The sequence below is a fragment of the Euleptes europaea genome, chromosome 4, assembly GCF_029931775.1.
Source record: "Euleptes europaea isolate rEulEur1 chromosome 4, rEulEur1.hap1, whole genome shotgun sequence".
Classification (NCBI taxonomy): Eukaryota; Metazoa; Chordata; class Lepidosauria; order Squamata; family Sphaerodactylidae; genus Euleptes; species Euleptes europaea.
In genome coordinates this window covers 123,028,134-123,052,045 of record NC_079315.1, presented here as the reverse complement: position 1 = coordinate 123,052,045, position 23,912 = coordinate 123,028,134, and the positions used below count along the sequence as shown (strand labels likewise).

The 23,912-nt window shown below is 54.1% G+C and overlaps 1 protein-coding gene across 2 annotated transcripts in view; it reads right to left on the bottom strand.

Moving 5' to 3' along the window:
- The window catches only part of UNC13B (unc-13 homolog B), a 113,687-nt gene that overhangs the window by 59,222 nt on the left and 30,553 nt on the right, over positions 1 to 23,912 (bottom strand). Inside the window, exons 1-5 of one of the 2 annotated variants that reach the window (XM_056848081.1) lie at positions 21,349 to 21,372; positions 13,228 to 13,274; positions 6,410 to 6,488; positions 3,920 to 3,994; positions 2,623 to 2,842 (exon numbers count right to left, since the gene is read on the bottom strand). In XM_056848081.1, the coding sequence (XP_056704059.1) occupies positions 2,623 to 2,842; positions 3,920 to 3,994; positions 6,410 to 6,457 (343 nt within the window). In that variant the 5' untranslated portion in view covers positions 6,458 to 6,488; positions 13,228 to 13,274; positions 21,349 to 21,372. Of the gene's footprint in view, positions 1 to 2,622; positions 2,843 to 3,919; positions 3,995 to 6,403; positions 6,489 to 13,227; positions 13,275 to 21,348; positions 21,373 to 23,912 lie in introns of those variants that run through there. The other variant, XM_056848080.1, reaches the window with a different exon arrangement.

Genomic DNA, 23,912 nt, shown 5'->3' with positions numbered 1-23,912 from the left:
CCCAGCTCGCACAACCAGAGCGGCCGCTTGTTCATTGGCACCGGGCTCACTCACACCTCTGCCCACACATACAGCCCGACTGGAGCGCCACTGAACAAAGACCGAGGAGGCAGAGGCTGCAGAACATGTTAGGCTGAGCACAGATCCACCCCCAGCGCATCCAAAATCACTCCTGGCGCCAGCAGAGGGAACGCGCGGACCCGTTGTGCCAGGGGATTCCAGGGGCTGGAATCGTCCAAAGCCTCCAAGGGTCGGACTTTTCCGGAACGCCTGGGGCACAAAGGGAACCTGGAAGGTGGCCGTGGAGAAAGAGGCAAAGCTCCTGCGCTCTCAGCCTTGGAAGCTACAGTGGCAGAAGACACAGAACAGCAGCACAGGCCCTGCTCCCAAGGAGGCCAAAGAACGAGTCTAGAGCCAGGGCTCTGGATAGGCGACCCGCTCTCAACGAAAACAAACTGTAGAATCATAGAATCATAGAGTTGGAAGGGACCACCAGGGTCATCTAGTCCAACCCCCTGCACAATGCAGGAAATTCACAACTAACTTCCCCTTCAAACAACCAGTGACCCCTACTCCATGCCCAGAAGATGGCCAAGATGCCCTCCCTCTCATCATCTGCCTAAGGTCATTGAATCAGTATTGCTGACAGATGGCCATCTAACCTCTGCTTAAAAACCTCCAGGGAAGGAGCGCTTACCACCTCCCGAGGAAGCCTGTTCCACTGAGGAAGCTCTAACTGCTAGAAGATTCTTCCTAATGTCTAGACGGAGGCTCTTTTGATTTAATTTCAACCTGTTGGTTCTGGTCCGACCTTCTGGGGCAAGACCAGAACCAACGGGTTAAAATTAAATCAAAAGAGTTTCCAACCCATGGAGTCTAACACGGGAAGCTGGCAGCCGAAGGGAAATGAGGTACAACCATTCTTTTCTTTCCCCACTTTTCCTCCAAGCAGCTTATATGGTCCTGCCTTTTCTCCTCACAACAGCCCTGTGAGGTGGGCAGCTGGGCCCAAAGTCACCCATTGAGCTCTCTGGCTGGAAAGGGATTTGGAAACAAGCACACAGATCCTAGACTGACATGCCAGCCACCCTTCCACCCTGGCTCTGCCAAAGAAGGGTGGGGCCGTGAGCTTATCAATACCCTGCTTTGTGCAACTCTGCTGAGAAGGGAGAGTTTATAGGCAGAAGCAGAGAAGAAAACGGGAAGTCCCACTCGTGAGCAACCTGAAGCATTTCCCCAGGCTGAGGCCAGGGTGCCCACCTGGCAGGGCTCTGAAGCAGCCTGGAAAGACCCGGAGAGGGCCGGCAAAGGCCTGCTTACGGCATCAGGCATGGGGATACCCACAAGAGCGCTCCTCCAACTGCCATCTTCCTCAGTGGAGGAGAAGCAGCTTTCCTCCCGCACAATGGTGTGTAGAGGACATCTGTTAGGTAGGAGGGTGATGCCTGAACAGGATTTGTTCTTGGAACCTAAAATAGGCCTCCTTGTGATTTAAAATAAAATTCCCTTCCCTGGTTCGAGGCAAGCCTTTCTTGACAGAGAGCCCATGACGAAGATGCCACTCACAAAGGTTGTGCCTGAGTCATCCCGAAACGCTCAGCAACCAGGGGCTGCACACACGCCTCGCCTGGGAGCCGGCTGCCAACACCGGTGGGTGCCGAGCGCGCTCTTTGCACGCCCGACACCTTGGCTTGGCTTCTGGGCTTGACTCCAGAGAGAGGCTGCTCAAGGGGGTCGCTCCAACACGGATTCCTGGCAGGTTTCCGGGCCAGGATCGCTGCTGGGCAAAGGCCACGTGCCGGTCCTCGTGGCCAGTAAGGCAGCTCCCAGCCCTCTTCCCATGGAGTCACAGCCAAAAGACGTCCCCTGTCCTGTGGGTGGGTGTGTGTGTTTTGTTTTTTTGCAAGCCAGCAGATGGGCCTCAGACAAGGGTTAGCATTAGGCAGGTGGGCTCTGGTACCCCACCTGCACTTCGTTCAGGAGCTACATAACACTAAGCCTGAGCATTGGTGGAATGCTTTTAATGTCTTAAGCACTTCATAGAATCATAGAGTTGGGACCACCAGAGTCATCTAGTCCAACCCCCTGCCCAATGCAGGAAACCCACGCTCTGCATGGTTTCCAAGGAGAAAGAGAAAACAAAAGAAACCTCAGAGGGCACAACAAAACCAGAAGCCCAGCTCCTTCAACAAGGCATCTCCTGCTGCACCAAGGGCGACAGGTGAGGGGCCGTTCCAGGAAACCGCCAAGGCCTCGCGTGGAGTCACTCCAGGCCACGCTCCAAGCAGTCAGCGAAGCGGATGCTTCTCGGAGCATGAATTCTTCCCAGCAATTTCACACCAAAGCACCCAAGAGCTCCTCTGGGAAGAGCCCGTGCTTCTATGCAAGGGGATGTGTGAGAGAGAGTGCACAGATGCACAAGGGGGAGAACAATTTCCTTGCTCAATGCTCCGGCAACCCCCCCCCCAGCCCAGAGGCATCTGCCCTCATCTCCAATACTTCCATCAACTGCTCTCCTTCCCAAAACATGCCCTGGCAAAGCCCTCCAGTAGCAGCTATGGAGCAAACAAGGCAATTTTGCAAAAAAAACCTCCCCACCCCACCCCCCGGCTCGCCACTCACTCTGCAAGCAGTCGGCGTTGAGGAGGTCCTGGCACTTCTCGTGGCACTTGACCCCGCACTCCGTGCACCGCATCCCTTGCCGCGCGATGCCCCACAGGAGCCCTTCGCACTCGTAGCAGTATGTGGGGGTGGTGGCTGTCCACACCTCGAAGTTATGGGGGGTCGTGCAGGAAATGGGGTAGATTAAGGCTTGCAGCGTCTTCTTATAGACGTGAGATTTCTGAAACGAAAAGCCACACCTGCAAGGCCGCCGTCCTGCCTTCGGACAGAGAATCCACGCCACGCCTCCAGCCCAGAAGCTCCGAGGGGCTACCAGCCGGCCAGCATCATGCACATCTAACGGCAGGCAGACCCGGGGCCGCTGCCACAGGTAGCCCTCCTAGTCCAGGAGGGTGGTGCTTGTTTGTGTGCGAGCGTGCAGGCATTCGGGGCCAGGGTTTCCAGACCACAAGTGGCTGTGGGGAGCTCTCGACCACAGGGCAGCTCTGTGAAGGTGGTCGTCAGCATTCCATCCCCACTTTCTTGAGCAGCAGACCCTGAAACTTTCCTTCACCCAGCCAGGCTCTGTAGGTTCTAATCCTTATTTACTTATTTGTTTTATTTATACCCCATTTTTCTTCCAGTGGGGACCCAAAGTGGCTGACATCATTCCCTGCTCCTCCATTTTATCCTCACAACAACCCTGTGAGGTAGGCTAGGCTGAGAGTGCATGACTGGCCCAAGGTCACACAGCCAGCTTCCATGGCAGAGAGGGGATTTGAACCTGGATCTCCCAGATCCTATTCCTAAACACTAACCACCACACCACACATCTCTCAGAAGCAGCTCAGAAAAAGGGGAGCCCTGGCCAGCTGCATTTCCACAAGGCGTGACAGACGAGGCCGGCAACGGGGACCCCTGCTGCTCCGTGGGAAGACCCCCTTGGTGGGCATTGGCAAAGGTCAGGAGGAGAGAGCCGGCCCCCTCCTTTCCAGCTGACGACTGGAGCGGAGACTCTTTTGATTTCCTCTCCTCCAGGGTTCCCTTGGCAGTGCCACACAAACACTTAATAATGCCCACCCCACAGCTCCCATAATAACTTCCTGTAGGAGCCGGAGCACTTTTGACTCTTTCATGCTTTTGACAGACTCCCCCTCCCAGGCTATTTTGATCTCGCCTTGCTGGCAGGGGCGGACTTTCCACACCAGCTCCGTCCTCAGCCCTGCCGCTCGGTGGTCCGGCACGGTGCTTGAACAACCGTCCCGCCACCTCGCCCCTCCGGGCCCAGTCGAGGGAACGCCAACTCGCCAGTCCTTACCAGGTCCTCGTCCTTGAGAGACGTCCTGGTGGCCATGGCCGAGGTAATCCCAGCCTTCCGGGACTGGACCAGCGACTGGAAGGAAAAAGAGCCTCCATCATCCAGGGCACTGTTAAAAGGAGGGGCTTTCAAATACCATGGTTTGGCGGACTACTCTGGTACCCTCATGTAAGATGTTCTGAGCTGCTTGAATGGAGACCGGGACGCAGAAGAGTCTGTCACACAAGTAACCCCTTCTGTGCCTCAGCAGCCCCACCTGCTGTGCTGTTTCCATTCAAAGCCCGCACAAGTAAGGAGCACCTGAAAACTTGACCCCCTCCCCAATGACCTGGGATGTATCGCCACCCTGCCCTGCCCCGCCTCAAGGGTTCAGCCAGCAAACAAGCTCTTCCTTCCATTCTTGCCCCCAACTAACATGCAACGGAGCTAACAGGTCTGTTTCGCCTCTCTTCTTCCTTTCAGCCAGGACTGCCGACACCTCCAGCATCTTTCCTGGAAAGCTCTGAAGTTTCACAGCCTCAAGGGAAAAGCTCTTCTGGAATTCCCTGCCCTACGGATCGAAGCCATCTGACTGGGCATAGGTGGGAATAACAAGCCATCCCTCCCCTCAACCCAATGAACATTCTTTGGGGCATTTTCCAAGTGTACACGGATCTTGTTGACCTATTCTCACTTCAGCGTAACCATTGGGTTCATCGGCCAGCCCCCTCCCCAAACTGTCCCTGAACCCCAAACCTTTCCCAGACAAAAAGGGCTGCGCTGGGAAGGAAACCATTCCCTGGAAAAGAGAAATCTGGGCCAGAAAAGGAAGGGAGACTCAGCCAGGATGTCGGCATGGGCATGGGCATCCGCAAGGACAACGGGCCTGCCCCTCAGGCTGGACACAGAAGGCCAGCGGCTCTCCCGTCCACGGGGCCTCTTCAGCCCCAGGCAGACAAGGAGACTGTACTCGCTCTGAGAGGGGGTCCAATCCCCCCCCCAAAGGGTGCTGGTCACAGCATGGCAATGAGGCTTCATTACGCCAGTGATGGGGGGGGGGAAGCAAGGCAGGTTGAGCCCTCCATTTATCTCGGGGGAGAATTCAACATACAGACAGGGGAAAGAGCGCACCAGAGAGGTTGACCTCCACTTACCATGGCCTGCAGAGAGACAGTGCCAGCGTACAAGGAAAGCATAACAAATTAATTCCATCAGCACCACCTCAAAGGCTACACACCCGCTGGCCGGGCTTTACCTTGGAGTAAGGCCATACAAGTGATCCAGAGGGATCCACAGAGAGCCACGCCAGGGTCACTGGGCCGTCTGAAGCAGAGTTTAAGACAGTTTCAGCCAGTGGGCTTGCGTGTGCCTCCACTTAGGACTGAACAAACTCGCAACTGGCCCAGAGGCCCAGACCCATTTCAAACCAGCCAGCGTTTCTCCCACCCACCCACCCAACCCCCACCCGAGTCTCTGGAAGATTCATAAAGACTTGGGTGTCGTGTTTTGGAGGGAGGGGTTGCTTTCTGTGAAAAAACACAGAAGCACTATAACCTGCAAAAGGAATCATTGTGATACATGAAGGATCCCCCCCACCCCTGGTAAAATAAAATCTCTCCATAAGAGCCCTTTCACTGGCGCCCACTCTATGCCCCCTTTCTCCTTGGAGGAGGATCAGGATACGTGACCACCCCTCAGACTCATAAGCCAAAGTCGGCCGACACGCGGCCCAGAGAGCGGTTTGTGCCCTCTGGCAACTCTTTCCAACTTTTGGAGGGGGGCAGGCAAGAACGTGGCCGCAAAAACAAATGTGCTCTTAAATGAGGAGAGGTCCCCTGTCCCATGCCACCCGCTGCCTCTTTGTTTCTTGCCAACTTCCCCCATCTCCCCAAACCCCTTCATTCTGAGATCCTTTGCTACTCTGCAACTTCTGTTTCCCTTTTTAAACAAATATTTAGGTTGGCTTACCCATCCCATTACGTGATGAAACAAGCCCTACAGTAACAAGGGGGGGGCCAGAATGGGGGAAGAGGCTAAGCCCCCTCCCGAGATGAACAATGCCCCCTCCCAGGGTGAATAAGGGGTACGCTCGATAGACTCCAGTCCTGCAGGGCGAGGAAGGCGGGAACACATTTCGACACTGAAGAGGGACCGGCTGCCGGACCTCCAAAGTCCACCCTGCAGGCCCAGGCAAGGCCGGAGTTGCTTTCAGAATCGACTTGGCTGGGCTGATGCTGGCGGAAAGGGCATTTTTGCTCCCTTTCAGCATGCAGATGTTAAACAAAGAGGGCAAAGAGAAACGGCCGGGCTAAGGCTCCCCACGAGATACACTCAGTTGTTCCAGGCAGACAGCTGGCAGCTTTCCAGACTGGGGCTGCCCAGGAATCCACTTGTACAGGTCATGGGGGGGGGGGGAGAATAAAGCGTTGAAGAGAACCTTCCTGTGCCAAAGGGCCCCAGGCCAGCCCGTGCCAGCCCTCACAGTGTTTATGGAGGGGGGTAAACTCTCACCAAGTCGCTGACAAGCGGGAGGGGCTTCTTCTTGCGGAGGTCAGGCATGCTGTCGATGCCGTAGATGCCGCCGGCTGGCCTAGAAACAAAGGGGGAAAGGGATTAAGGCCAGCCCAGCTAACAGGCAACGGGTTCTAATCCCTCACCCAGAGTCCTGGAGGAGCCAAGCAAGGCCACCTGCAGCCCCAGACTTCTTTGAGGATCCGGCCTTGGCCGAGAAGGAACCAAGACCCAGAACCACGGCTCAGGCTAACAAGGCAGGAGGTGCCAAGTGTGGCAACAAGTCAACTTGATGTGCCCAATGCGGAGCAGCTTGGGAGTGGCATTAAATCTGCAAATTATGCCCGTCAGTTTGAATTACACGGCAGGGGTGCTCGGAAACCAGGATGACTTGTCCCCTCTCCATCTCGCACACAAATTAAATTGTGCTTGGTTCCCCTCTTTGCTCTGAAGAGGCGTTGCAAGCAGCAGCAGAGAAAAGTGTCAGAATTCATCAGACAATCCCAGCAGCAAACACATGGAGCTCCAGAGACCCGCTGCAGCGTGTGCCACTTCCGTATCCCCCCACCCCAAAGCTCCATTTTAAGAGAGCACAGTGGGCACAGAAAAGGAGAATTTGCTGCCCCAGAAGACAGAGGCAGGCGGGATGATTCACTGCTGTGTCCAAAGCATCACGCTGAGCATGGAAGGCAACCAAGAGCAGGCAGCGGGACCCCCTGCTGCGGATTATTTTGTCTTTTATGGCTTGAGGATAAAGATCTTGGGATGAGGTTTCGACTTGCCCTAGTTTTTCTCTAGCAGCCAAACTCTGGAAGTAGTCTAGATGTACTAGGCAAAGGGAAGGGGCTGTGGCTCTGTGGAAGAGCCTCTGCTTGGCATCCAGAAGGGCCCAGGTTGAATCCCTGGCACCTCCAGCAAAAAAGGACCAGGCCATGTGAAAGACCCTTTTCTGCCTGAGACCCTGGAAAGCCGCTGCCAGTATGAACAGACATTACTCAGCTTGGTGGGCCTAAGGTCTGATTCAGCTTTGTAGCAGAAGCAATTGGTATCACTCCTCTTTTCTTGCTGAGTCGGCAAGTTGACTGAGAGTTCACACACTTTTCAACTGTCAATGAATTTAGTTGCTTACAGCTAATCTCATCTTGGTCAATTAGTTGAAACAATTATAGAAAACGTTAGATTAATTGCTTTTTAATAGAGGTTAAGAGTTGGGAGTGGGCCTTCTTATCTCGCAATATCAGGTGTAACTCATATGCTTATTTGCACTTATCTCATATTTAGTTACAACCAATCAGTTATCTAGATATGATCACATTATTATAACAGATCTCATTTAGTGAAAGGATTTATATTTTTCTATAAATATGCACTTGTGACAAGCAAATCAGATTTCTCTGGCTGGAAGTCTCATAAGAAGAACAGGTAAGATCTCTAGGTAAGATTTTTGGGTAACTTGGGCTCTTTGATAATCCCTAAATGCAGTGAGACAATTTGCTTTTTAAAACTATTACTTGCTGCAATATGATTAAGCAATGCTAGGAACTTTGATAATTTTAGCATTTATCTTCACAGTAATTGAAGGGTTAACTTTTCCATGCCTATTTTTTCTGCCTTGGTAAAAAAAAAATCCTTTTTTTCTCTCAGTAAAATATTAAAGTTTCTACAGGTGTTCAGTCTAGTTTGCTGGTTAATAGTTCAGAGAACCAAACTCTACACATTACTCTTTTGTATTATCAGAGTTAAAGGTTGTAAATCTCCTTTAATAAGACAAATCCTGGAGAACTCTGCTGCCGATCAGTTTTGCACAGGCAAAGCCTTGAAAGTGTTTTAGTACAGATCACATGAACACATGAAGCGGCCATTCTACTGAATCAGACCTCTAGTCCATCAAGATCAGTATTGCCTACACATACTGTCTTTCACATCACCTACTGCCTTGGTCCTTTGAACTGGAGATGCCAGGGATCGAACCCAGGACCTTCTGCATGCCACGAAGATGCTCTATCACTCAGCCACAGCTTTTCCCTGTAATAGGATGCTGGGGGGAATCTCTCATTACAGCTTCATGTCTTCGCAGACTGACTGTGCCGCTGGAGAGCCGCTGCCAGTATGTGTAGGCAATACTGATCTTGATGGACTAGAGGTCTGATTCAGTAGAATGGCCGCTTCATGTGATCTGTACTACATTTGTTTTAAATGTTATAATCAATTTTGTTACGTATTAATAATGTTAGGAACTCTAATTATAATAGTCTGCATATCCACATTTTGTGTAGGTATAATTATGTTATGTCTTTATTGTATAATGTCTTGCTTAATAAAAAGAATCTAATTAATAAAAGATAAAAAGATTCAACAGGTGTTCTGGTCAATTGCTGGTTGCTCAACTAAGAGGGAAAACAGGGCTCACGGTCCAAAAGATTATATGGTATTATCAAAAGCTGGAAGGGGTAATAACTTTTTCCGGCATGATAAAACTAAGAGGGATGTGAAGCTGCAATTGTTTCAGAAACAGAGGAATTCTGGGTCCAAAATCTCTCAAAGTGTTGCAAGGGAATCAGTCTGATGCTACACCAGGTTCAATCCCTGGCATCTCCAGTTAAAGGCCCAGGCAGATGATGATGTGAAAGACCCTTTCTCTGTCTGAGACCCTGGAGAGCCGCAGCCAGTCCCAGGAGACAAGACGGACCCTGACAGGCTGCGGCTCTCACGCCAGAGAAGGCAGCTTCCCATGTTTGAGTTAACAAGCTGTGCACCGAGCCTTCCTCTTGTCAAGGGAGGCTGAAACAAAAGCCCTCCAGCTGTTCCACTGTGGCAGAGGGACCACGGGGAAATCCCTTCTGAGCTGAACCAGACTACCAAGACAGATGACAACATGCCAGGGGCGCTGAGCTCCTGTCTCAGGCCAACCAGCAACCAGGGGCCACCCCCCAGGAAAAGCCTTGCCAGCATCTCCCTCCCCCCATTGCAGAGCTAAATGAACGTGGATTCATCCTTGGCACCCTCTCACAGGGGAAGAGAGAGGAGTCTCGGGGCATTGCAGATCGTTCCACAGGTCAGAGGGACAAGAAGAAGAAAAAGAAGAGGAGGAGGAGGAGATGGTTTTTATATGCCAACTTTCTCTATCACTTAAGGAAGAATCAAACCAGCTTACAATCACCTTCCCTTCCCCTCCCCACAACAGACACCCTGTGAAGTTGGTGGGGCTGAGAGAGGTCCAAGAGAGCTGTGACTGGCCCAAGGTCACACAGCTGGCTTCGTGCATAGGAGTGGGGAAACCAACCCGGTTCTCAAGATTAGCCTCCGCAGCTCCAAACCACCACTCTTAACCACTACATCACGCTGCCACACTGAAGGCAAATCAGCAGCGAGGCAGGCTGTAATTCTGGGGAGCAAGGAACAGAGGGGCATCCCTCTGCCCTGGAATTGATCTCTGCCACCCCCCTACTGCCTGGCTGCAGGTGAAGAATGTTGTGGGGAGAAGCTGAAGCATTAAATGTGGCAGTGGGGGAGGTTGCTTCACCCTGGATGGTCCCCGGGGGAGCGTGTCAGCCGCGCTGTGTCGGACGTCGGCTGCTCTCGGGAGACGGCTGGCCAGCTTTAATGGTGCCTTGTCATACTGATGCGTGCAGATGTTTGGTAAAACGTGAGCAGTGGGATCGGAGATGAACAGACGGGATAATTGGCTTGCGTGGGGCTAATGCTCACTCCCAAAGGCTGCGCAGAAGGAACAGCAAGGATCAGGGCCAGAAAGCTTCTGCTCAGTTCAGGGACGGGAGGCAGGGCACGCTGTCGCCACCCTTGCCCACTCCTCAGCACAGCCAGTTCCCTCTGGATCCACCTTACCTGCTGTCTCATCCAGTGTGCCTCCCCCCGCCCCAGCTCCCTCCTGCAATCGCCCAGGGACAACAAGCCTTCTTTTGCCATTTTCCCACCAAGTGCTCATGTCCCAAAGGACATGCACCCATGAAGTGAGCATCGAAGCGCACGATGAACAACAGGAACCCTAAGTGAGGCCTCAGGGACCAGCTCAAGCCAACAAGCAGCCGAGGGGAGGAACCGTGGCTCAGCGGTAGAGCCTCTGCTTGGCAGGCAAAAGGTCCCAGGTTCAATCCCCATCGTCTCCACTTAAAGAGATCAGGCAGGAGGTGATGTGAAAGACCCTCCTCTGCCTGGGCCCCTGGAGACCCACTGCCGTCTGAGTAGACAGTATTAACCTGGGTGGACCAAGGCTCTGATTCAGTAGAAGCTTTACAGCTTTATAGGTTCAAGAGGAAAAGGAGACCAACTTCTCTTGGTCCAGGGCAGGAGGAGTGTGTGGGCAGGCCCCCCGTCTTCTCTTCAGTCCTCTCCCTGCCCCGCCCCACCCACCACTTCCTCCCCCTGGCAAAGCATCCCGGGGCTATTTTGCAAGGCGACTGCCTGCAACAATGACCGTCCCCCCCCCCCACCGCACATACACAAGGACCAAGACAAAATCACGGCTAGCACAGGCTGAGGCCACTCAATACATACAGCTGGTTTGGCCAAAGAGAAGCATGCTGGGGTACGTTTGCTGCTCCTCTTTCAAGCCAGGCAGGCAGCCTGGGTACAAACTTCTGCAAAGAGGCAGCAGAAAAGGCGGCCTTACTTCCACCAGCACTGCCAACTGCCAGGATGCTGGCCGCCTCGGAGGTGGCATTCCAGGCTCCCTTCGCTGCCAGGGGGTTGCTAGGCAGCACTGGGGGTCTACAGGTGTGGCAGGAGATGCCGCCTGGCACAGCCTCCTGGGGAAGGATACCAAAGCCACCGAGAGCTGTCAACGTTCACAGCCTCCTCCTCCCATCTAATTTCCTGTCTGATTAGTTTTGCCTAATTCATTGTCTGGAAGTCTGATTGAGATGCAGCACGCCAGAGGCCCGGGCAGCAATTCCAAGACGCGCTCCCTGCCCCCCACTCCCCCCACCACCAGTGCGGCTGCAACTGCACACACGCCTCTAGAAGACGGCAGAATTCAAATGTTACAGATCAAAGCCATATGGCTGTAATCAAATATACGAACACATTTAAAATCAAACAGCATGGGAAATGGTGCCTTCCCGTTCCCCGCCTGGCAAGACTTCAATTCCTCCTGGGAAACCGGCAAGCGCTGCCGCCGCCCTCCCTCCAGAAACAGCCTGACTTCACACTCCGCCAGGACTTCCCAGCTCCCGTTGCCGCGGCTGGCACAGGGGGGGGGGGCAGCCACGTAGAGAGGCCCGACTCCCGAGGCCAAGAGGCAGCCCCCGGCTGAAGCCCCGAGCCGGACTCCCCGCAGCCCAAGGGGACGGACCCCTGGAGGGAATTCTTGCGGCTCCACGCTCAGCCAGGGCCCATCGCAGCAGAAGCGCTGCACTCCCGGGCCGCTGCCTGCACCGCTCCCGCCTGCGAAGCCTCTGCAGCGGCCAAAAGGGCAGCCTTTGGGGGCGCTTCGGAAGCAGTCCTCTGGGCCACCAACAGAAGCAGAGCCCCCCTGTCCCTGCCAAGGAGCCCCAGAGTGCCGCTGTTGGGGAGGGGCCATGGCTCAGTGGTGGAGCCTCTGCTTAACATGCTGAAGGTCCCAGGTTCAATCCCCGGAGACATCTCCACTTAAAGGGACTAGGCGTGTATGTGTTTGTGTGTGTGTGTAAAGTGCCGTCAACTCGCAGCCGACTTATGGCGACCCCTTTTTTGGGGTTTTCATGGCAAGAGAGGTGGTTTGCCAGTGCCTTCCTCTGCACAGCAACCATTGTGTTCCTTGGTGGTCTCCCATCCAAATACTAACCAGGGCTGACCCTGCTTAGCTTCTGAGATCTGATGAGATCAGGCTAGCCTGGGCCATCCAGGTCAGGGCACTAGGCAAGTAGGTGATGTGAAAGACCCCTGCCTGAGACCCTGGAGAGCAGCTGCCAGTCTGAGCAGACAATACTGATTTTGATGGACCAAGGGTCTGATTCAGTATAAGTTAGCTTCATGTAGGGGTGGCGGAATGGGGTGGAGGAATGGCTCAGTGGTAGAGCATCTGCTCGGCATGCAGAAGGTCCCAGGTTCAATCCCCAGCAGCATCTCCAGTTAAAGGGACCGGGCAAGTAGGTGATGTGAAAGACCCCTGCCTGAGACCCTGGAGAGCAGCTGCCAGTCTGAGTAGACAATACTGACGCTGATGGACCAAGGGTCTGGTTCAGTAGAAGGCAGCTTCATGTAGGGGTGGCGGAATGGGGTGGGGGAATGGCTCAGTGGCAGAGCATCTGCTCGGCATGCAGAAGGTCCCAGGTTCAATCCCCAGCAGCATCTCCAGTTAAAGGGACCGGGCAAGTAGGTAATGTGAAAGACCCCTGCCTGAGACCCTGGAGAGCTGCTGCCGGTCTGAGTAGACGATACTGACTCTGATGGACCAAGGGTCTGGTTCAGTATAAGGCAGCTTCAGGTGTTCAGGTGTTCAGGTGTAATGTCCAGCTTCGCCAGGGGCACAGGCTCCAGTAGAGGAAAGCTGGCGGTCCCACAGAGACATGCTGGGAAGGGGCTCCATCTCTCCTGCATTGCTGCAGCCCCGTGTGGGGAGGCCGGGAGGCTCCGGGACTAGGCTGCCGGCTGTGCAAACCGGTTTGCTCCATGTATTGGCTCCTCATGCCCAAGGGCTCCATGGAACTCAGCACAGCACAGCCTAGGCTGGGCCCAGCAGGAGAAGGAGGCGGCAGCCCCCGGACCCCAGAGCGGAAGCCGCCTGGCCCCAGGGAGGGGCCGTCGCAGCTTTAAAACCTTTGCCAAGTTTTGCCCCACCCAAGAGGGAAAGTGAGCGCATGTCCTCGAGGACCACTTACCCGGCTTTGAGCCACGGTGACTTTGGCAGGCTGTCGTCATCCTGACCCTGGAAACATCAAAGGAAGACAAGAGAAAATGAAGTGAGCTTGTGGGACCCAGGAAAAACCAGCCGCCACGTTCAGAACGGAGGAAGGGGCATGAAAACGGAGGGTGGATCATGCAGGAAGATGCGGGTGGGCACTCAGCAGTCGGTGGCACCTCAAGACTGAGTGGGGCACACACACACACACACACACACACACATGAGGAAGACCCAAAGAGCCTGTTCAGTGTGCCCCTCTTGCAGAACCACCCCTTCCTTTCCAGACACCAAACTGGCAAGAAGCTGCTCCAAGTCTCTCTTCACTTTGAAATTCCCAAAAATGCTCCCAGATTAGCGCCTGCCGCACAACCAACATGGAGACTGAACAAGCAGTGGAGAACTGGAGAGCCCAGAGGTGCAGCCGGCCACCTGCCTGCACGGGAGCCACACATCAGCAGGGGACAGAGATCGCCCAAACGGCAGCACCCATTTCTGGGCTCAGGGTCCCTGAGGCCTGTGGAGGGCTGCACTGACCGAGGCAAGAGGAGCCAGCTGGGGGCTGGAATTGCTCAGGGGTTAAATCACAGCTGTAAGCCTCTTTCTGACCATGCCCAATGTGGCTTGTTTAGAATGAACACACACCCCCCACCGACCCACCAACCCCCTCTGTGAAGCAAAGGTGCCCCCCGGCACAGTCTGTCTGCTTTTCACACTAAAAAGCTGGAAAACAGAACATAAGAACACAAGAGGAGCCACGTGGGATCCCATCAAGCCTGGGATTTTGTCCACACGCAGCGGCCAGTTCCCAAGCAGCATAAAGCAGAACCGGCCGCTGTTGCTTCACCACCTTGCCCTTGGCCACCCAGAGAGAAGGATGCAAAACCCACCCTTCGGTGTAAGAATGAAGGCGCGATCTTCTCTCTGCAAGAGCCAGAAGCTAAAAACAGTCTCAGTGACTCAGGGTGCCATGACAGAAACGGCTCTTCATACAGAAAGAGCAAAAGGGAGATGCATGCAGTTTGCCAGGGCGAGCCAAGACGGATTTTGCTCAGAGGGGAGGAATTTGCATTTAACCTCCCCCCCCCCCCCGCATCTACAGATATGCGTGCCCGAGAATCCCCAAACAGCAGAACACCGCAAACGGGTCACCCAGCAAGTCAGAGACAATTCATGCAGGCCTCTCAGTGAGGGCAGGGGTTGGGGCACGATCCAGGGGGATCCAGAGGCAAGGCTAGCGGGCAGACAGAAAGCACGGCAGGTGCAGGAGGGATTCAAGGGAGCCCTAAGACAGGGAGCAGCCCTGGCAGAAAGCAGAGCCATCACAGTCCGACAAAATGTGAGCCCATGCAATTGGGGTTTCATCTCTAGGTGCGGGGCGGGGGGGGGGGAGAAGAGACTTCTTGGTTTAGAGTCCTGCAGCTGAACAGAGCCGAGGCAAGGCTGGGAGGGATGCCGGGCTGCCAGTCTGACCGAAGAAGCAGGGATGCTTCAAGCTACATGCTCCTGTCTACTGACAGGAGTGGCGAGAAGGAAGCGCAAACCCCTGGAAATGGGTGTGGCGGGGAGGAGGGCCAGGAAAACCTCCCTGTGCCCCCAGCCTGACAGACCACAGACAAAAACTACTGAGAAAGGAGCTCTTGCAGTAAAGGAAGATGAAAGCGGGGAGGGGGGGGAACAGCTGCCAGAGAAGGGAGGGGGGGGAAACCCTGAGCCTTTCTAAATCCAAGAAATGGCGGGGGGGGGGCTTTCCTCTCCGGAAGGGGCTTAGCTGTACTCTGTGTGACGACCACAGGGCTCTGCGTTGGCATTTGTGAGGCTACCAAGCTCTGTGATTAAAATCACTTCGCAAGTTTGTTTGGATCCCCATGAAAATCTGGATAAAACAAATAGGCTTTAAGCCAAATAAATGTCAAAATTACCATAACACGTATAAGCACTCCTTATCAAGAAACCACAAATGCACTTTGACACTCAAGTCCATCAATATTCAATCTAATATTAAAAGACACCTTTACCACTAATGCAAAATAAAGCTTTCTCCTATATCAACATCAAACATGGTTAAATAATTGATAAGATTGTATAAACATGTACTGCACACGTTTAACATTCACAAAGTTTCTACAGAATTAAAACATCAGAAATTAGCATAAATTAACTGTGATATTGATTTGGCCACTTCCTGAGCTGCCGTTGTGCCATTTGGGAAAAGGCTGATCAGTGACCTTCCCAAATGAAACGGGGAGAGGGGCTTCTGAAGGTGTTCCTCCCCCTTCCCATAACCTTGAGGATGTTCTACCTAACCCTAATTTAAGTGGTTGCAATTACTCTGCACATGTTCAAAGGCCACCATTTGCAGGAGTGAGTTATGAACACGGGTTCTTCCAATGATAATTTCTGTTTCAGGCTCGGCTCCAATTAGGTCCTTATCTTTGTCCATGTGGCTGAATAATCAGCTCTTTCAGATTTTAGGGAAACAAGATGTGTGTTGGAAAGGCAGAATGCATGTTCTCAAAAAAAGAAACAACCCCACATTCAACCAGAAGCATTCCCTGATACTTTCATAGGTCTGACACATTTGTTGTTTTTTGATATTTGGCAGTACGTGCATGCGTTCCTTGGCCAAATGCGTGTATTCCAGTACACACCGCATGTGGTGTTGCTTACTTTCCTACTGAGAGGTGCTGGGGCTCCCACTCATGTCCTCTCCCATCAGTGGACAAGGCCTGGCCTGGGGCAAAGGCAGAGTTTGTACAAACTGCACCTCCCCCCCCCTCACCCCCCAGATGCCCCTGAGGCTCCCTGGTTAGCCCTCTGACACTTAAATACTCTCCTGAAATGGGGTGGCCCTGAATGCACAGGCTGACCTCTTTGAAATCTGCACACTGAAGCAATTAAACTAATGTTTCCCTCCCAATCAAGTCTCAGCCAACCTCTGCTGACCTGGTAAGGTTTTCAGGGCAAGAGACATTCAGAGCCGGTTTGCCGTTGCCTGCTTCTGTGTATTGACCCTGGTATTCCTTGGTGGTCTCCCATCCAAATACTATCCGGGGCCGACACTGCTTAGCTTCTGAGATCTGACGAGATCAGGCTAGTCTGGACCATCCAGGTCAGGGCACACTTACGATGGTGGCGGAAAGGGCTGCCAGGTCACAGCTGATGAAAGACGACCCCAGAGAGGGTTTTTGGGGGTGGTCCTGCCGTTGCCTGCCTCTACGGGGGCTGAGAGGGTTCAGGGAGATCCGTGACTGGCCCCGGGTCACCCAGCAGGCTTCATGTGGGGGAGTGGGGGATCGAACCCGGATCTCCAGATTAGAGTCCGCCACTCTTAACCACTACAGCACACTGGCTCTCAAACGAATGATACCAAACTGTGCAAGTACTCTGTTGCTAAGGAATGTGTAGCAATATATATATATATATTAAATAACCTGTGCTTTCACAGCCTTGTAGTTTAGTTTGTCACTCCTCTGCTGCCAGATTTACCAGATTTTAGGGGGGGGGGAATCATGTTGGGGGAAAACAAATGAGCATTCCCACTTGCCCAGGAAGCCCTGCTTCTCCAATACCAGTTTCTTCACTCTTCAAACCAGCACCTCTCTCCAAGCCCAGCTGTAAGGAAGAAGGACTCCTTAGAACAAAGGAAGGGTGTGACTCTGCACCACCACCACCACCCCCGGAGGCCTGGGCTGAGGGTTTTCTGTCCAGAAAGGCGGCCGGAGGAGAAGCCGTGGTACCCTCAGGTGGGCTCCCTCCTGGCAGGCAGCGGCCCGGGTATCCTCACCGGGAATGCGGGGCAGAGCGCTTGCTGGGTTTGCCGCTGAGAAGTAGGACTCCACCGCTCCATTATAAAAGTCACCCGCACTGAACAGACTCCTCTTAGTGCAACTACAAGACCAGCCATTCCTCCCCAAACTGACACATGCTGAAGTTGGGGAGGGGGAGGGAGAGGGGGCTTTCCAAGCCTCAGCCAAAGCAGCCAGGTGACACTTCAACAGGGCATGCAAAAAAGAAACAACACACTGGAGTGTCAAAGGAGGAGACACACTGGTTAGAATGGAGAGTAGATAACCTGAAGTTCTCCTCTACTTCCTTCTGCAAAGGAGAAAAACACAAAAAAAGAGAGGAAGGAGAGGAACAACGTTAGAGGGGGGAGATTTCAGGCGCGGACGGCCCAGTTTGGAAAGGGGAAAGGCCTCCTTCGCTTGACGGAGGGCCCCCCCCCCCCACTTTTGTACAGAGGCCACAAGCAGGATCGCCGTGAATTTGTCGTTCCGAAAACAGATTTTGGTTCTCCTTTCACTGGACCTAAGAACTCTCATTTCATTTCCTCAGCATGAACCAGCACGTCGAAGAGTTCAATACAGACACACCAGGACAAGAAACCCTCTTAAAAAGAAAGAGAAACACCACCCGCTCCACAGGCCCGCCACAGGGGCCCCAACGTGGCAGCATTCACCCTGCCGGCACCCTCAAGGGGCCTCTGGTCCTCCAGGTGCGCTGGGGAGTGCCGGGCACTCGGAAAGGCCCCACAGAGAGATGGTAACAGCACCTCCATTTCTTTCTTTCTTTCTTTCTTTCTTTCTTTCTTTCTTTCTTTCTTTCTTTCTTTCTTTCTTTCTTTCTTTCTTTCTTTCATTCATTCATTCATTCATTTATTGGCTTCATAGTTAAAAAAAAAAGAACACCAAATTCTCCCATCATGCAAGAAGGAAAGCAACACTATGACTGGAACTAGATTTTCAGCGAAGAAACTTGGGTGAGAGTTTTCCTTGGCCTCAAAATGAAGGTCTTGGACAATTTTTAAAAATCTCTCTCCTACAGTCTAAGTATGAGCCAACACTCCTCCCCAGCCAGACGCTCGGGAGAGTCTGGAGGGACTCAAAAGTAGGTCCCAGAACAAGCCAAAGCAGGTCGAGAGTGGCACAAGACTGAGCCCCGGGCAGGACAGCCCTGAAAAAGCTGAATCTGTGGAGAGGAAGAGGCTCCCCCTTCGTGTCCTGGGCATCAGCCTGATGGCCACCAGGCAGAGGAAACGCTCTCAGGAGGCCTTCATCCCCAGCCCAGGAAAGCTGTCCCCACTAACTGGGACAGAAACTATACGAAGCTTTTTGCAAATCTGTCACCTCTATTTTTCTTCAGGAATGAAAGGCATTTGAGTGGCCACTAGCACAGCAAGAGATCCTCCTAAAAGGTAAATAAATTTCAGCCCCGGAAGGAAAAAAACCCAGGCCAGCATTCCAGACACACGGTGCCCGAATTGAGCTTCCCTACTCCCTGGTTCTTGTTGGGGCATCTTTGGACATCTCTCCCCTTTGCGTCCTCCTCCCCTCTCCTACAAGGCAGCAGCTCAGCAGCACCCACACCTCAGCTCAGAAGGGAAGCTCTGCTCTGTTTGAAGGGAGCCGCAAAGGGTAGGGACTGGATAATAGTCATTATCAACCCATGCTGCTTTCTAAAAACCCAAGCTCCCAGTGCAACGCTCTGTCACTAAGAGGCAGAGGAACGCAATGTGTGTGACTTTTAAAACAGAGAGCTAATGTCTCAGCCCAGAAAGGAAACCTCGCAAGGGTTCAGGGACTGAGCCGTGACCAAGCTGAGCATCCAAAGCCAGAGCCAGACGCACAGATGGATGCTGCTTTTGCTGCCTCGGTTTGTCTGAGGCTGCTGGCGTGGGGTGCCCCGAAGGTGGGAGAGGGGCTGGCAGGTGACCTGATTCCTGAAAGGACAGCAGCAGGGACAGAGCAGCTGCCATCCGTGACTGGCGACGCAGCCAGGCCCCAAAGGCCAAAAGACTTCTAAAGCTTTTTGTGTTGTCCCCCTTTTCTTACTGTAAATCATGCACACTTGAGCAACAAGATGCACCGAGGACAGAAGTCTCAGTGTGGACGGCATCAAGTCACCTCCAGAGCGGAAATTAAACTTCTCCCTAAAGGTACGAGGAGGCCACGCCGCTGCTCTTTTAATCCACAGGCAGTTGCAATCAAAGAGACACAAGAACATGTTTGGGGGGGGGGCGGGAAGCTGGGCAAGGGTCTCCCCTTACAGGTGCCTGACAAGGCTGCACTCCCCAACATCTATTCCTGGGGGTTTGCATTTATGAAAAAGACATCAAAAGCTGAGCTGCTCTTCGCAATCAGAAGCTACCGTTGATCAATCCCTGGTTCAGAGGGAGACTCGGGTTAATGCTGAAGGTTAAGGCCTGACGGTAATTAAACTAGTTTGCTTCCAAACAAATCAGCAAACCTGACGTCTTTCACTTGAACTGTGGCACGTTAATTTGTACAACAGCTGGAATCAAATACCTCATGATATTCCCTAGCCACAGAATGGCTGGGAGGGGGGAGTTTCTACCTACAGCCAGAAGGATAGTATCCTCACCCCCTTACAACGATGCTCATCTCAACACTGCTGCTGCTCCTCACCACCTAATGCTTTTTGTGTGACCCACACACCTGCCACACCTTCAGCCACACAATCCAATGGATTTATCTCCTACTTTCTCCCCAACGGAGAGTCAACGCGAGTCATGGGAACTTGGGTTGGATGCTGCAAGGGAGGCGAGTCACTCCTCAAAACCTGTCTTGGTGCTACAGAGCCCAGGTGGGGAGGGCGTTGCCTGCCAAGGCCAGGGGTCTTGGCCACTCATGGCCGCTGCGCATTTCCCACATCTCCCTTGATCGAAAGGCTGCTCCAGAAAACATAGGCAGCCACCTTCCTTGTCACCCATGAAGCCCTTGGCCAAGCAACAAAAGTCCACGTGATCTGCTCAGCCTCCAAAAGTGAGCATATACCATGTTTAGCAATATGACCACTTTGGGAAGCAATGAGGCAGCACAAGAGGCTACAGGTGTGGCCTGGATGAGAAGGGCCTTCCTTCCTTCTCCATCTCTGCTCTCGCTGGGGAGGAGGCCACCCACAACAGAAGCAGCAAGACCCAGACAGCTTCCAAAACCCAGTGGGAAGCCCAAAACCTGCACACTGTTGGGACTTGCTGCCCCCGACTCCCCTGTTCAAAGCAGATAACACACACAGAGACACACACGCTGGGAGGAGATGGAGGGAAACACCCTGAGAGAGAAGCAAACCCCCTTTCAGTGGGCCGAGATGCCCGTGCTTAAGGAGTTCCTAAGAGGACCCTTTTTCCTCTCTCTCTCTGGCAGAAACACCTCCTCAGCTCGGCCCAGGGGTGGGTGCGGGAAAGTGGGGCTGCTCCAATGCAGACGTCTGCTGTCCCTGGCTGCAAATGACCCACATCTTGCTCCTCTCCTCCGTGTATCCACCAACCCACTGGGGCACTGGGGGCTTCTACAAAAGAGACAATAACCTTATTTGTCCTTTGTGCTGAGAAAGGAAGACCTTGGTGTGAGTTGGGCGGGGAGGGGGAAAGCCTCAGAAATCGCCCCAGGTTCCTGTTCTCACCCTACCCACCCCCACTTCCTCTGTAATGGCAGCCCGGAAACCAGCACAGCTGTTTGCTAGCAGGGCCTTACTGGCCACTGGCAACCCATCCCATCCCCAACAGCAGCTCGGTTCCTGCTAGTGGGAAGGCGTGACGGGGAGGGTGGGGGGCTGAGGAAGCCCCCGGCCCTCACATGAAATGGCCAGACTGCTGAGGCCCAGCACACCCTCAGGGAGCAGAGCAGCAAATCCCACCTCTAGTGCCTGAAGGCAGCCGAATCACCCTGCTGTGTTAGGAGAGGATGCAGCCATTTCTCCATCATTTGCCTCCCCTTCTCCTCAATTGCTCACCTCTCTGGAGATTCCTCACAGGAAAGACCCCAACTTACACCACCTCTAAGCCTGCCAGGTGTACAGCAAAACTTTTTCCATCATACTTCCATAACATCCAGAAAATAGGAGGCCAGCTTCCTTGGAGAGGAACAAAGAGGTTGGAGAACATGGGATGCTCCCCCAAAGCAGCGTTTGGCAACAATTCCAGGAACACATTTGTTTGGGGTGCAGCAGCAGCAGCAACCCCACATCAAATAGCTGCTCCCAGGCCCCAGTGCTCAGGGGCTGTTCTGCCTCTGCTCACCCACCTGGCCAGAACAGACCAGCTTTTCACAAGGAAACCTTCTCCGGCCCTGCCATGTACCTGAATGCAGTTCCTCAGCAGAGGAAGTCCAGCTGGCCTCCTGGGCCAGGTCCTTCAAGAGCTTCCGGCGCATTTGCCGCTTTTCCCGCAGGACATTTTTGAAGTTGTTGATGCATTTGTTTAGGTAGATAGTCTCGGCACACACCTTCTCAAGGGTCATCGGCCGGCACTCGCTTGGCTGTTCAGGGTTGGAACTGGGGATTTGTTGGGCCTCCTCAAAAGAAAGGGGCTGCCCAGTAGCGCTCTCAGAATCCAGAACGTCCACTGGGTCAGAATCCAGAGCCTCTTCAAGGGGCAGCGGAGCAACAGGAAGAGCCCTCTGCACGGAACCCACGCTCTCACTGATCACAGCAACGTTCACCTGGCTCTCGGAGGACTGGCTGGGGGGGCTCTCCGCCACATTCTCCAGGCTGCCGTCTGCGCTCAAGCTACGGAGCGCAGGTGCCGGCTCAGGGCCCACATGGAAGCTCTTGTCTCCTTCAAGGAGGGCGTCGGGGTCGCCGGTTTCCAACTTGTGGAACACCACCTGCAAAGCAGACCGGAAGTGATTCAGTGCTTTCCCCAGTTTGTTGGTGTAGAACCTCATGTCTACGAGGTCGACGCTGTCCCGAGAATGCTCAAGGAAGTACTGCGAGTTTTCTAAGACGTCCCTGAAGACCTGATCGGTCGGGTCCTGCTCGTTCAGATCTATCTGGACCATGTCTTTGACAGCCTCACTAGTACTGACCAATTTATGCACCGCACCATCGTAGCCTGGAGTTATCACAGCCACCGGGGCCTCGTCCACAAAGCTGACCTGCTCCGGACTGAGGAGCTCCAGGGTGGTGACATCGCAGTCGGTCTCGCTTCCCCCGGGAGTCTGGCCTCCAGCTTTGTCTCCTTCCAAAGTGGAGGGGCTGTCCTTTGCGGCATTCTCAGCCTCTGGGGCAGGCCCTCTCGCCTGGCCTGCAAGATCCAAGCACTCCGGGGATGGCCAAGAATTCCTTGTGTGGTGCCTAGGCTCAGGACCACCTTTTGGCTGGGGGGGTGCATCAGGGACACCGGTGGGAGGGCTTCCCTGCTTCAAAGTCTGATCATTGCCGCTGATTATTTGCACAACCCTCCCCACTTTTTCTTCAAGTTCTGCAATCAAGTTACTCTTGGCAGCTAGGGTGGATGGGGGGAGACAATGAGGACTGTCCCCCGTGCATTGAACTGCTTGGCTCGCTCTCCCATCCTGAACCTGGCAAGAGTCAATTTGGAGCTGACCATCTCCCTCAGTTCTTACCACTTCCTCCCGAAAGCTCAGAGACCCCCCATTCTTTTGATTCTGGTTAGAAGATGCTGAAGGGTCCAGGTGTGCTCCAAGACCCCCCTGGCCTTTCTGGGGGCTTTGCTCACCACCGGCAACCACGGTGACGCCCGCACTTTGAAGGACAATTGATTTCCGGAGAATAAAGTCCCTCTGTTCAGTATTCTTGAGTCTCACAACTGCAGGGCGTGGGGCTGACAGCTTGCTCGTAGCCGTGCCGACTCTGGAAGCATCCTTGATGTAGTCGCCACACCGAATGCCGTTGAAACAGTGGTACTCGGACAAGAAGCTACAGACCAGCTCCTTCGTGTTCTCCCCCTCTTGCTCAGGGATGCCGTAAAAGTACAGGACGGGCTCCTTGACGGGGGCTCTGGTCTTCCACCCCAGCGAGGCTTTGCTGGGAGGGCCGCAGTTGCTCTGCAGGCCCTCGATCTCGCTCAGCACAGTGTCGACACAGCTGGAGACTTCGTCCACGGAGCCCTTGATCAGGGTGAGGTGCTGCTGGAGCTCGGCAATCTCCGTCTGGATGCGGCTGATCCCTCGCAGCTCTTTCACGATGTACTCGATCACGTCAGCGGAGCGGTCTCTTGGCCCGGGGCTGCAGGAGGTGTCCGCGGGAGGCTTGCTAGGGGGGGCCGGGCCCCCTCTCTCGTCAGCAGCCCCCCTCCAGCCTGGGTGGAGGCTCAGAGCAGTGATGCCCTGCCCCTGGGGGCTTTCGCTTTGAGCACCCCCATCCGGAGCAGACGCCCTCCCTGGCTCACACGGGTTGTGCTGAACCAGCGAGCCGGGCACGGGGACAAACCCCTCCCAGTTCAGCTCCACAGAGTTCATCTCACCGTCACTCGCCGGCCTGACCCCACTGCTCCTCTCCCGACCCACAGAGAGGGAGGTGCTGGTGGCTTTCCCCTGGATCCCACAGACAAACGCCTCTGTTTCTGTTTCCACAGGAGAAAGCCGGTGGTGGTGGTGGTGGTGGTTTCGGCTCAGGGCGAGCTCGCTGGCAGGGCCTTGCAGGAGCCTCTTCATCTCCTCCTCCAGAAGCACGTGGCCTCCTCTCGGCCTCTGGGGCAGCTGCCTGGCGAAGAGTTCCACGAGAGAGTTCTCCAGCAGAGCAGCAATTTCGTCGCCTGGACGTTGGATCCCTCTGCGAGCATACATAATCAGCAGCCCCCCTGACGCTCGCGCATCATGCCCCACAGCGGAGAGATCGGAGCTCCTCCCTGCCTAGTCGGCACAGGCTCAAGCAGCCCAGGCTGGATTCCCAGCGAAGCGA